Source organism: Rhinolophus sinicus, chromosome 3 (genome assembly GCF_057876585.1).
Source record: "Rhinolophus sinicus isolate RSI-liver-muscle chromosome 3, RSI-T2T, whole genome shotgun sequence".
Classification (NCBI taxonomy): Eukaryota; Metazoa; Chordata; class Mammalia; order Chiroptera; family Rhinolophidae; genus Rhinolophus; species Rhinolophus sinicus.
The window spans coordinates 90,935,122-90,948,467 of record NC_142503.1 but is presented as its reverse complement, the minus strand read 5'-3'; the positions used below and the strand labels follow the sequence as shown (position 1 = coordinate 90,948,467).

Sequence of the window (13,346 nt, the reverse complement as noted above, 5' to 3'; positions counted from 1 at the left end):
AGTGCTGTCCTCAACCTTCTTCTGCCCCCCACTTATGGGGATGGAGCCACCCTGGGCATCCCTGCAGCTGCATTGAGTCCTGAGCGCACATTGTTGCTCACTGAGCACATAGTAGTAGCCAGGCTGACAAATGCAGCCCTCCTTGCAGGTGGAGGGGACTTTGGCATCCTTGCACTGGCCTTGCAGGTCCCAGCAGGAAGGTGAGCAGGGGGGAACACAGGTCATGTAGGTGCTGTGGGTGGGGCATGCCAGAGCTGGGGAGGGATGTGGGTGGGGGTAAAGACCAGGCCCTGAGGAAGAAGAGTGGCCCTCCCAGTTCAGCATGGGAGACAAAGGTCAGCCAATAGCCGCTGCGTGACCTAGATGTATATGGTCAGTAAATGTGTGACATGCGTGTATGTACGAAGTATAATAAAAGCACAGAGGAGGGAGCTACTCTCTTTTGGAGTTAAATAAAGCTCTTTAGGCAAAAGTAGTTGTCAACAAATAAAAATGGCATCCACCGTGTGCAGGAAGTCACTCAGCGTAGGGACTGCACAGGGACAGCTTCAGAAGCCCCAGCCCACCACCCACCTGCACCTGGTGGGTCCTGTGGTCCTGGGGGGTGCAGCAGTACAAGGACAGGAAGAGTTTGAGACATAAAGATGTCTGTTCTCCGTAAGTTAATTTATACATTTAATATGATCCCATAAAATACACCAAAATGATTTTGTTTTGTTTTTTAATAGGATAAGATGATATTAAAGTGGAGAAGATGATATAAACAAATCAGAAAAGCCAGGAGAACTCTAAAAAAAAAAGAAAAAAAGAAAGCAGTGGGTAGTGACTGTCAGAAATTAAAACACATTTTAAACTCTCAATGATCACAACATTGTGTTATTAGTAAGTGGAGAGAGATGGAACAATGGAAGGGGAGAAAAAACCCAGACAGGGACCCAAATCCATATGGGAATTTAGTATAGGATAAATTGTGGCATTTCAGTCAGTGGGAAAAGAGAGACTAGTCATTTAATAATGCCGGAAAAAAAATAAAAACAAAGTTGGTTCATATCTCATACGATACACGGGGATAAATCCAGATGGGTCAAACATTTGAATATTAAAAATAATGAAACCATAAAAATTACTAGAGCAAAACATGGGCAAATTCTTTTTTAACTTCAGAGTGGGAAAGGCATTTATAAATTTGACTCAATGCAGAAAACATAAAACAAAGACTAACATATTCAAACACACACACACACACACACACACACACACACACGACGGTCGGACAATTAAGTTTGCGAACTCATCCTAGAAAAAGTGCTATTTACCCCATTGCTGAATATCACTATGGTCACCTTTGAAATACTTCCTTTGGGAAACTATGCACTGACGCCAGCGCCTAGTCCACCCTTCAAAGCAATTCTGGACTCTTTTTCTGGAATGGCCACCAGAGCTCTCATCGTATTACCCTTGATGTCCTGAATGTCATCAAAATGTCTTCCTTTCAATATTTCCTTTATCTTTGGGTAAAGAAAGAAGTCAGATGAGATGAGTAGGGAGGGTGTTCCAATACAGTTATTTGTTTACTGGCTAAAAACTCCCTCACAGACAGTGAGCTGGTGCATCATCATGATGCAAGAGCCATGAATTGTTGACGAAAAGTTCAGGTCGTCTAACTTTTTCATGCAGCCTTTTCAGCATTTCCAAATAGTAAACTTGGTTAACTGTTTGTCCAGTTGACACAAATTCATGGTACAAATGCTGATATCCAAAAAAGGTTAGCATTGGGGCCGGCCTGGTGGCTCAGGAGGTTAGAGCTCCATGCTCCTAACTCCGAAGGCTGCCGGTTCGATTCCCACATGAGCCAGTGGGCTCTCAACCACAAGGTTGCCGGTCCAATTCCTCGAGTCCCGCAAGGGATGGTGGGCAACGCCCCCTGCAACTAAGATTGAACACAGCACCTTGAGCTGAGCTGCCGCTGAGCTCCCAGATGGCTCAGTTGGTTGGAGCGTGTTCTCTCAACCACAAGGTTGCCGGTTCGACTCCCGCAAGGGATGGTGGACTGCGCCCCCTGCAACTAGCAATGGCAACTGGACCTGGAGCTGAGCTGCGCCCTCCACAACTAAGACTGAAAGGACAACAACTTGACTTGGGGAAAAAAAAAAAAAAAAAGTCCTGGAAGTACACACTGTTCCCCAATAAAATCCTGTTCCCCTTCCCCAATAAAATCTTAAAAAAAAAAAAAAAAAGGTTAGCATCATCATTGCAACAAGTTCTCGAACTTAACTCATAGCACTAATAAAGAACTACTCTCTGTAATAGATAAAGAACTTCTATAAAATATTTTGAAAAGACCAACAACCCAGTGGAAAAATTGTGACTGTGTCTGAACAGATAGTTCACAGAAAGGGAAATTCAAATGGCTCCAAACATATGAAAGAATGTACAACCTCACTCATGACAGGGAAATGCAAATTAAGACTCTTTTTATTTGTCCCTTATCATATTCGCAAAAATCCAAAAGTAAAAGTGTTCGTGAGGCTATGGGGAAATGGACACTCTCGTTCGTTGTGGGTGAGAATATAAATTCCTCACCCCCTATGGCAACATCTTTCAAAAGTACAAATGCACACAGTCCTTGACTCAACAATTCCACTTCTAGGAATTTATCCCACAAATAGTGACACACACATAGAAAATCATAACTGCATAAGGTTATCCACTGCAGCAATGTTTGCCATAACAAAAGATTGGAAACGGGCTGGGCTGGTAGCTCCAACCGCCTGGAGCTCCGTGCTCCTAACTCTGAAGGCTACCGGTTCGATTACCACACAGGCCAGTGGGCTCTCAACCACAAGACTGCCGGTTTAACAACTCGAGTCCCGCAAGGGATGGTGGGCTCTGCCCCCTGCAGCTAAGATTGAACAAGGCACCTTAGGCTGAGCTGCCTCCCGGATGGCTCAGTTGGTTGGAGCGCAGGCTCTCAACCACAAGGTTGCCAGTTCGATTCCTCGAGTCCCGCAAGGGATGGTGGGGTCTGCCCCCTGAAACTAGCAATGGCAACTAGCAACGGCAACTGAACCTGGAGCTGAGCTGCACCATCCACAACTAAGATTGAAAGGACAACAACTTGGCTTGGAAAAGTCCTGGAAGTACACACTGTTCCCCAGTAAAGTCCTGTTCCCCCTCCCAAATAAAATCTTAAAAAAAAAAAAAAAAAGATTGGAAACAACTAGAAAGTCCATCAATAGGAGACTAGTTAAATAAATTATGATAAAAGAATTATAATATAATAATGGAATATTACACAGACACAAAAGAGAAGGAGACATGGTTTTCTGACACATGGTAGAGAATATCTGATGTGGAAGGATCTCCAAGATAGATTGTCAAGTGAAAAAAAATAAAGTGCAAAATACTGTGTCTCAAATGCTGTTTGTATAAGAAGAGAAGGAAAATAAATTTGTATTTGTTTGTATGTGCACAAACAAAAGACCTCTGGAAAAATACTCAGGTATTTGTAAGAGCAGGCTGGGAACTGGTCCCATGGCGTCAGGGTGGGAGGGAGACTTTTCGCTGGGACTCTCTTAATATTTTTAAAATTTCTGAACCATTCCAAAAGGTTCTAGAATTAGGTAGTGGTGACGGTTGCAGAACTTTGTGAAGATCCTAAAAACCAGTGAATTGTACACGAGGTCTGACAATTAAGTTCACAAACTTGCCACCGTGCACTGACATTGGCAGCACTGTACAAACAGCTTGGTAAGGTTTCATAACCTCAGTATACCAGTATCTCACAGCTGTGTTCATGATGACGTGTGGCGGTGTCTTGCTGAGTGACATTCATTATTATTATTGCGTGTTTTTGTGTGCCATTGCAAGAACGTCTGAGCTTGAATTAGAGCAATGAACAAACACTAAATTTCTTGTTAAACTTGGCAAGAGTGGAAGTGAAATCAGGGACATGTTAGTCCAAGTTTATGGGGATAATGCCATGAAGAAAACTGCAGTGTACAAATGAATTAAATGTTTTTCTGAGAGGAGAGAAAGCGTCACTGATGAAGAGAGGTCAGGGCGGCCAATAATGAGCAGAACTGACGAAAACATTGCAAAAATTCCTCGAATTGTGCATCAAAATTATCGGCTGACTGTGAGAAGCATAGCAGACCAAGTAAATTTCAATAGAGAAACAATTAGAAAAATCTTAATTGAAAATCTTGGCATGAAAAAGGTGTGTGCAAAAATGGCCCCGAAGGAGCTCTTGCATCGCAGCAACGTACCAGCTCACACAGCACTGTCTGTGACGGAGTTTTTAGCCACTAAAAAAATAACTATTGGAACACCCTCCCTACTCACCTTATCTGTTTCCCAGTGACTTCTTTCTTTACCTGAAGATAAAGGAAATATTGAAAGGAAGACATTTTGATGACATTCAGGACATCAAGGGTAATACGATGAGAGCTCTGGTGGCCATTCCAGAAAAAGAGTTCCAAAATTCTTTGAAGAGTGGACTAGGTAATGGCATTGGTGCATAGCTTCCCAAGGAGAGTACTTTGAAGGTGACCGTAGTGATATTCAGCAATGAGGTATGTAGTACATTTTCTAGGATGAATTTGCGAACTTCACTGTCAGACTTAATGGTACTTTTAAAAGGGTGAATATTATGGTATGTGACTAATAAATTTTGATTTTAATTTAAAGGAAAGTGCTAAAGAAGGATGTCTAGAAGTCTGCCAGGAGGGAAGAACTTTCCAGGTGCAGGGAGCGGTGTGTATAAAAGGAGCAAAAGGTGTGGAAAAGCAAGGCCTGTAGGGTGAATGGAGTCCTTTTGTGCAGGTGATGGCAGGCGCACAGGAGAGGGGTGAGAGGAGAGGCTGGGACAGTGTGCAAGATATCGTACATCTCAGACAGCAGCGTGGACTTAATCTTTCGGGCAACAGCCATGCAGAGGAGTAGCCCAATCACATGTCCTTTGGAAAGACAGTGTTGGCGCAGAAGCAGATGAGAAGCAGCCTGTGATGTCCTGGCGGTAGGGGCACTGGCTAAGAGTCTATTGTAAACAATGCACGTCAGAGACAGCAACGTCAGAAATACGTCGCAAGAGGGAAAGAGAAAAGGGCAGCTTTAAGGGATCCACAGACAGAAACAGGGTTTGGGAACTATTTGGGGTAACTATAAGGGACACTCACGACAGAAACTGCTGTTTCTCCAGATTGGGGGCTTGAGTCCCTGGGCCTGGCAGGCAGCTCCAAAGGCTTGCAGAGACTCACAGAGGGCATGCTTTCGGCCTCCAGACTCACAGAGGTTATGTGCACAGTTGAGCAGGAAGGGCTTAAGGGCCACGCGAGTAGCACACTTAGCCCAGGCCTGAGCCTGGAAGGCCACATGGCATTGCTCCTGGGCTCTCACTACGTCAACTGGCCTGCAGTTTGCATTCGTCTTCCCCTGCTGTTCTGTTTTGGTCTTCATTTGGTCAGCTTTTTGGTCATTTTGTTGGCAACTGGGAAGAAAGGGAAAGGAATCGTCATAGGGACCACCACTGCCCCACTTATGAAAATGATTTGGCGCTCCCAAGTGCCCCTGAAGACACCTTTTGTCTTCACTGCGAAGCTGGTCTGAGCTCTGGCCACCTTCCATGCAGCCTCGGTCTCCTTCCACATTTCAGAGCCAAGAAAAGAAGACTTTCATATTTCCCCAAATAGGTTCCCAGAACCCAGAAGCCATCACTGGTGAGGTTATACACATAAAGGATAACAGAGCACTCCGATCTCCCTACCACAGGTGTGCCACATGGTCTAGAATCCCAACTCATGTTCCTATGAAAAGGCAGAGTCTTTGGGGACCAATTACTTTGGGTCGGCCTCCTTATCTTGCCAACTGTCCACAAATTCAACGTCATTCTGGGCTAGTTCACCACTGGGCATTGTTAGTTCATCCTCTTCCTCACCGTTGAAGTTCCCACACATGCCACAGACCTGGGTGGGCAGAGGGGAGTCTTAGCATGGGGTGGGGGTGGGGGTAAGGTGCAGGGTGAGGGGAGAGGATGAGGCAGGAAAGAACTTCGCTTTTTTTTTTTAAGGAGGGCGCAGCTCACAGTGGCCCATGCAGGGATCGAACCGGCAACCTTGTTGTTATCAGCACCTCGCTCTAACCAACTGAGCTAACCGGCCACCCCGGGAGAGCACTTCTCATTGACTTCCCCTTTTCCACTCTAAAGAGAAAGGCATACTCTGCATCACTCTCCTCTTCTAGGGTGTATGGGGCCCCACCCCTAGGAGGAGAGCCAGGCGTTTTCCTCACCTTTCCATAATAGGCTCTAGGGAGTTCAATCTCCAAGAACCCACTGCCAAACTTGACTTGCAGCCCAATGTGAATGCTGAGCACAGTGTAGACCCCACTGGCAGAGATGCTGACACCCCGGATGTGGCTGGTCGAGGGCAGGGTGACCTGTTTGCCATTGATCTACAGAGGAGGCGAGGGCTGGTGAGTAGGAAGAAGGACCAGAGCCCCGTCCCCAGAGCTCGCTTCCTTTATCCCTGCCCATGCCGCCCAGCTCACCAGCACACGGTGGCCCTTTTTCAGGGTGACCAGGGAATCAAAGATGTCAATGTTGACCTGGTAGAGGTAGAAAGTGGGGATTTGGCCTTCCCTTTTCCCGTTCTTGCCACTGATCTTGAAGAAGGGTAGGTCCATGGTGGAGTGGCACGTTTTCACCAGGACGTAAGCACAGGTGCCCCTGATGACATGGTGACTGCCATCAAAGCTCACAGAGTGGGAGTTGTTCGAGACCTGGCACACACCCATACCTGCAGGAAACAGGTGCCTGAGGAATGCCCAGCCTCCTGCAAGAACAGGCGTTCTCCCCACCTTCAAGGAAAGGATGTGAAGGGGAGGGGCCTCCAAAGGGAAGGAAGACTAAAAGAAAAGAATCAAGGCCAAAGGGCCAGGCCAATGTGAGGCTTGGGTACAGAGCAGGTATTATTCTGCCAGGGAGAGACTTTTAATATCCCATCTAAGCAGTTTACGGCCACTACAGGAAAACCATGAGTGACCCAAGGAGCCCTTCCCGATAGACAGTGTAGTGGTCATTGTTCCCCGCCAGAAGCTCTTCGGTACAGCAGGGCCATGAACCCGAGTGCTACGGACAGAAGTGAGGACCGTGAGGGGGAATTGCAGAGCTGTGGGGTCTTCCTCCATACTCAGTGGCCTCCTACCTGTGGCCCGGCAGCGTATCAGCCCATCCAGGGGCCAGCACATCTGGTTAGGCTTGCAGGAGGTTTGGAGGCAGGAGATGTTGTTATAGGTGGAACAGGTGCAGAGGCTGGAGCAGGTGCTGTCCGTGTACCAGCTCTCCCCGACCTGTGGGGTGTGGACATGCAACAGAAACCTGAAGTCAGAGGCGGACTGGGCTTCCCCCAACCCTGAGCCCTCTACGAGGCCCACTTCACTCAGTGATCACCTCCATCACTACCCTCTTCCAGCCTCTTGGCTTCTGACTTTGCTCCTCAGCCCCCAGCGGGCACTGGCCCACCCTGCCCCTTCACCAACTCACAGAGCTGGAAAGGGCAGGGCACACCTTGCGGTCTGGCTCTCACCGGGTAGTAGGAGCCCCCTGCGTCGGTACAGCCGCACTGGCTGAGGGGCACGCAGGAGGTTCCACTCAGGACGTGGCCTTTCTGGCACTCGCAGCCCTCGACACAGGGCAGTGCGGCTGGGCAGTCTCGTGGGGTGTTTAGGCTGAGACAGGTGGCTGGGCAGGGGTTGGCACAGGGGCTGTAGCTGCTGCCAGGTGGGCACTTCAGAGCTAAGAAGAAACCCGTGGTAGGAAGGGCTGAGTGATTTTCAGCTCCCTGACCTTGGCGCACCAGGAATTCCTGGGAATATCCATCAGATGAATGGATGAACAAAATGGGGTTCATCCATACAATGGAATATGATTCAGTCTTAAAAAAAAAAAAAGGAAATTCTGGTACACACTATAACAAGCATGAATCTTGAGGACATTATGCTAAGTGAAACAAGCCAATCACAAAAAGACAAAGACTGTCTGATTCCACCTGCAGGAGGTCCCCAGAGTATTCAGATTCATAGAGACAGAGAGGAGAATGGTGGGTGCCTGGGGCAGGGGTGGGGGAGTGGGGAGTTAGTGTTAAATGGGAACAGAGTTTCAGTTTGGGAAGATGAAAAAGTTCTGGAGATGATGGTGGTGATGGTTGCACAACAACATGAGAGTACTTAATGCTCTAGAACTGGACACTCAAAAATCTTTAAAATGGGAAATTTTGTGTTATGCGTATTTGACCACAATTAAAAAAAAAAAAAAAAAGAGTTCCTGGGAAAGACAGGAAGAAAGGAACAGAGCTGGCCTAGGTAAGAGGGGAAAGAGGCAGCAGCCAAATGAAGGTGGAACTTTTTGGTGAGGTGAGAATCAGAGGAAGGAGGCTCCCAGTAAAGGGAGACAAGTAGGGGAGGGGGCTGGGCTTGGAGAGACTGGAGAGTGAGAACGGAGGAGGTGCCATGTGGTGTCTGAGGGCCAGGCTGGGAAGGGAAGAGGTGAGGAGCAGAATTTAGGGAAAGGAGGGGAGGACAGGGTTTGGAGGGACTCTTCCAGGCAGCAGGAGGGGTGGTCAGGTCACTCACGGCAGAAGGTACTATTGCGCCAGGCAGGGGTCTGGCTGGCATGGGCACACAGGGATGCGTAGGCCTGCAGGGAGCGGCAGAGGGTCAGGGCATCACCCTTGGTCGCACACTGGCCGTGCACACAACTGGCGAAGCTGGAGTGCGGGGGTACCACCCCATGGCACTTGGAGAAGGGTCCTGGAGGGTGAAACCACGGGGGTGTGAGAGAAGAGAGGAAGCCTGGGAAGGGAGCAGAACCAGGCAGCTACTCGAGGCAAATTTGACATCCATTTCCATGAAAACCTGTATTTCCTGAGAACCAACGGCCTGAGATGCAACAAAGTGCTGACCCATCAGGCTCCCAAGAAGGCACGCGCTGCTTCTGTGTTTCCATCTGCCTTCCTCCTGACTTTCCATCTATTTCGTGTTCCACTCTTCCTCCCTCCCTTAGAGTACCCCTCCTCTAGCTCCTGTCCTGGGGGAGGAGAAAAGGACCAGCAGGGGATGAGGCATACCCAGAGGGTTCATTAAGATGTCACAGTTATTCCAGGTGTCTGCCACTTTGTTTCCCTGGCACCTGGGAGGCTTGCCACCAGCAACAAAACAGCTAAACAAAAAGAGGGGGAAGGGATAGGAATTTAGGGTTGGAGGAACCTTCCCAAAAACTGAAACAAAAGTGGAAAGAAACAGGGAGGTGAATAAGGACAGGAAAAAAGAATAAGGTGGCGCCCTCAAATAGAAAGGTCAGAAGATGCAGCAGGAAGGAAGAAAGTTAGATCTCAGGATAGACTGCCCAAAAGTGTTCTCCAAAGAGACAGATCAGTAAGCATGGGAGAAATCAGCAGGCAGGGGCAAGAGAGGTCAGAACAACCTTTCATCAACTCCAGCCTCCGAGAGACTGGGGTCACACAGAGGACATCAGCTGGCTGCCCACTGAGGCTCCTCCCCACACCCATCTCCCCAGGCCTGGAGCCCCCCATTCCTGGCTCACCCAGGTTCAGAGTACTCATTTGACTTCCAAGCGGCCCCCAGTTGGATGGAGTTGCCTGCAGCCTTTTTATCTGGTTTCAGATTGTCATCTAAGCTGTTGTTGTTGTAGTTCCCTGGAGGAAGGGGCAGTTAACAGAGTGCCCTGCTGACAGACCCAGCCCCAGGACACCACCATCCTTCCCCCAAGAGGTGCCCTCATTCTGCACTCCAGAGACCAAGGTTAACCCTGTCTTTTCTTCACCTTGGGTAGGCTTCCCTTCATACTCACCCTCACACACCCATCACCCTCTACCCATGAACCTGTGGACAAGCGCTTAGGACACCTAATTAGGTGTGTGTCTGAGCAGGACCAGGACAGACTGCTGCCCATTATCCCGGCTTTGCCCACAGGTGCCCAAGGAACTCACCGCACAACCCACAGAGCCGGCCAGCATAGGTGGAGGGCACCCTCACTTCGACCAGGTGGTTCCCGTCATAACGAACTTGAAGCCCAAAATTCGTGTAGAGGAGGATAAAGGAGCCACTGGGCCTCATGCTTAGCCGACCTCGTGCAGACCACACAGGCAGGGCCACCCGGCGACCATTCAGCTACAAGGCAGGGAGGACATGGTAGGGAAATGCGTTGGGAACATGGGCAAAAGCAGGGCCAAGACCAGGGAGCAGAAGGGGGGTGGCAGATATGTTTCAGGAACTGGGGCTGAACCTGTTGCGGGCGACCCCCGGGGGCTCTAGAAGCCAGACAGGCGGGCCTGCGGGCAAAGAGGGGCAGAGCAGAGGTGCAGAGTCGGCTGAGGTGTGGGGCCCAGGAGGTAGGCGGAGGCACGCACCACGACCTTGCGGCCTTTGATCAGAGAGATTTTGAGGTTGAACACCTGTACGTGGACGGCTTTCACGTAGGAGACCTCCAAGTTCCCACCTTGGAACTCGTTGGTAGCACTCACGACGAAGTAGTTCTCGAGGGACCTCGACCAGCAAGGCCGGGTCAGGGTGTAGCTGCAGGTGCCCATGAAGTGGTGCAGGGCTCCGTCAAACGTCAGGTAGTGGGGGTCCCCTGAGACAGTGCAAGTGGCAGACCCTGGGGAGGAGGAGATGGAGTTCACAGCACACTGACCCTGAGCTGTCATCTTGGTGAGCCCATGTTGGGGTGGTGCCCGTGGCTCCTCGGGTGATCAGCTTGGCTTGGAGAGGTCAAGGACAGGAACTGTCCCCACCTCACTCTCTGGGCCCTTAAAGACACCGCTCCAGCTCTGGGCAACTGCCTTCTAGCCCCTGCTTATGCCCCAGCTCTGTGGGGAGCCTGCTTTAGGGCAAGGCTATGCTCTTGTTTGAGGCCACATGGGCAGCCCCCCAGCTCACCTTCCACCTGACTGCTCACCCTGGGCATGGCAGCCATAGATGCCATCCTGCCAACCACAGACCTCCTGGGCCTGGCACCTCCACAGCACACAGTGAGTTTTGTTGTTGCCCTCACAGATACAGAGCTGTCTGCAGCCTGGCTTGAACCACTGCTGCCCTGCCTGGGGGACAAAAGGAAGGAAGGAGAAGAGGTTATTCCCAGGTCTGACTATCGGTCCAGTGCTGTTCAGATCACCAGCCTGCTCACGGGGGAGGCATTCCTGTTTCCCAATGCTCTAGGCTTAGTTGCAAAAGTCTGGCATTCACTCACTTAATTCCATCATGTGTTTGTTCCTTCACTGATTCAACACACTTATGTCTGCATTGCGCCAGGCATTAGGGATTCAGTAATGACCCAAATGGATGATGTCCCTGACGTAGGAGAACTCACAACCCCAATGGGGGCAGCAAACAAGTAAACTGATAGGTTATATGCTCCAACACAATATACACCCAAAGAAGATGAGCGGGGCACCTAGTGAGAGTTTCCTGCCATCAACACCGATAGTTAAGAGTTTAGAGGGATGTTTTCTAACTTTGTCTATCAGGAAGGCTTCAAGGAGAAGGCAGCATTTCAACAGGGCCTCAGAGGTGGTGAAGGATTCCAACAGGCATGGATGGCTGGGTGGCTGGAGGCACAGTAGGGTGAAAGGGGCTACGAGGAAGGTGAAATTGGGAGGAGAGCAAGGCACAGACAAAGAGCATTCAGAAGGTCTGGAACGGGGCGCGAGGGGAGGAGAGCCAAGTGGGCCTCAGGTGGTATAAGGCTTTGACGGACACCAGTGCCATTCCCAGGACTTGGGTGATGGACAGGCAAAGAAGGAAGTGAGAAGGACCATAGATGAGGGTCTAGCTGTCTCTGAGAAGACTATGAAGATAGGGGCCAAGGAGGAAGACAATGTGTTTCAGGAGGAAGGGGCCCTTGGTAGGAGAGAAGCTGGTGGTGTTTAGAAAGAGTGAGGGGAGACACAGCTGTAAGAAAATGACTCAGGGACATGAAGGGTAGGGAAGATGGGAAGGGAGAGAAGCAGGGGTCTTAGGCGGCCAGCAGTAACTGTTAGGATTCCATCCCCATCTGCATGAAAAGTAGTAAAGCTGAAGAAAGAAGATGGGAAAGGAGATCTGAGCCAGAATTTCCCTAAGCCCAGGCCTGCAGGCCCTGGCTTTCCCTGAGCCTTCTCTCTTGCGGCAGATCCCGGAGGAGTCCCAGGCCGAGCGACTCACCATGAAGTAGCTGCCTGTGGAATCAAGGCACCCACACTGGGACCGGGGGACGCACTGGAGACCACTGAGGACAAAGCCGGGGTTGCACTCGCAGCCCTCCACACAGCGGTCCTGGCAGGACATGCCAGAGAACCTGGAATGGCATGTGTCGGGGCACAGCTTGGCACAAATGGTATACTTGCTGTTGGGTGGGCAGGCCAGAGCTGGTAGAGAGAAAAGCACAGGTGAGAAGGCTGTGAGGCAGGCAGGAGACAAGAGACAGAAGGTCTATAGCTAGTTCGTAGCCCAGAGTTCAGAAGGCCCACAGCTAGAGGCTTCTGCCCCATGTTGGGAAGAGAGGGTGTGGGAGAAGCACGACTGACAAGCTCAGCTTCCACCCTGGGCCTGGAGGAGCAGCCTGCAGGGAGCTAGCAAGAGGCAGGTCCTGCGGAGCAAGACTGATCCAAGAACCTCACTAGCGCTGCTGTGTAGACATGTCTAAGGTGAGCGGTCAGGGTAGAAGGAGAGTGGGGTGACTGCATGTGTGGCCTCAATCAAGGGCTTGGCCCTGCCCTAAAGCAGGCTCCCCAGAGAGCTAGGCCATAACCAGCAGCTGCGCGGCAGTCATGGTGCAACCTCCCAAACCTGAGTCTGTTTTATGTGTGGATAGGGCAACCTGTCAGGTGGGCAACTGCCAACAGGCATTGCTCTGCATAGCCTCAGGCAGCTGGGAAGGCTTTCTGAGTTTGCAAGTGACTGTGATTTTTTTTCAGTGGATATTTCTGACTGCAGATTTCCCCATCCGTGTGTGGAAGCAAAGGGGTTCAACCAGGAGCCCCCAAGTGCGTGCTAACACTCTTAGATGCCAGCCCTCTGCTTCCATCTGCATCTGAAGGAACGGGCCCCCCTGTTTCTTGGCCCAACTCACGGCAGAACTGGGGTCCTCTCCAGGGCTTCACCACATAGCCAGCATCCTGGCAGGCCTCGGTCGAGGCTGCCATGTGGGCACACAGCACCCGCTGTAGCCCCTGGAAGTTACACATGTCAAATATGCAGTTGTCAAAGAAGAAAGGGGCCATGAGATGAGGCAGGCATGCCCTGTGGAGACAGGCCAGATCGGAGGGACTCAGAGGGCAGAACCTCCTGGCTGT

The 13,346-nt window shown here is 50.3% G+C and overlaps 1 protein-coding gene across 1 annotated transcript in view; it reads right to left on the bottom strand.

Moving 5' to 3' along the window:
• Window positions 1-13,346, bottom strand: part of ZAN (zonadhesin) — a 35,986-nt gene that overhangs the window by 6,158 nt on the left and 16,482 nt on the right. The window contains 15 exon segments of the mRNA XM_074329191.2: window positions 16-254; window positions 5,178-5,488; window positions 5,839-5,963; window positions 6,289-6,450; window positions 6,547-6,794; window positions 7,203-7,347; window positions 7,584-7,792; window positions 8,629-8,805; window positions 9,123-9,214; window positions 9,599-9,710; window positions 10,005-10,185; window positions 10,425-10,672; window positions 10,973-11,114; window positions 12,217-12,419; window positions 13,124-13,293. Of these exon segments, the coding sequence (XP_074185292.2) occupies window positions 16-254; window positions 5,178-5,488; window positions 5,839-5,963; window positions 6,289-6,450; window positions 6,547-6,794; window positions 7,203-7,347; window positions 7,584-7,792; window positions 8,629-8,805; window positions 9,123-9,214; window positions 9,599-9,710; window positions 10,005-10,185; window positions 10,425-10,672; window positions 10,973-11,114; window positions 12,217-12,419; window positions 13,124-13,293 (2,764 nt within the window).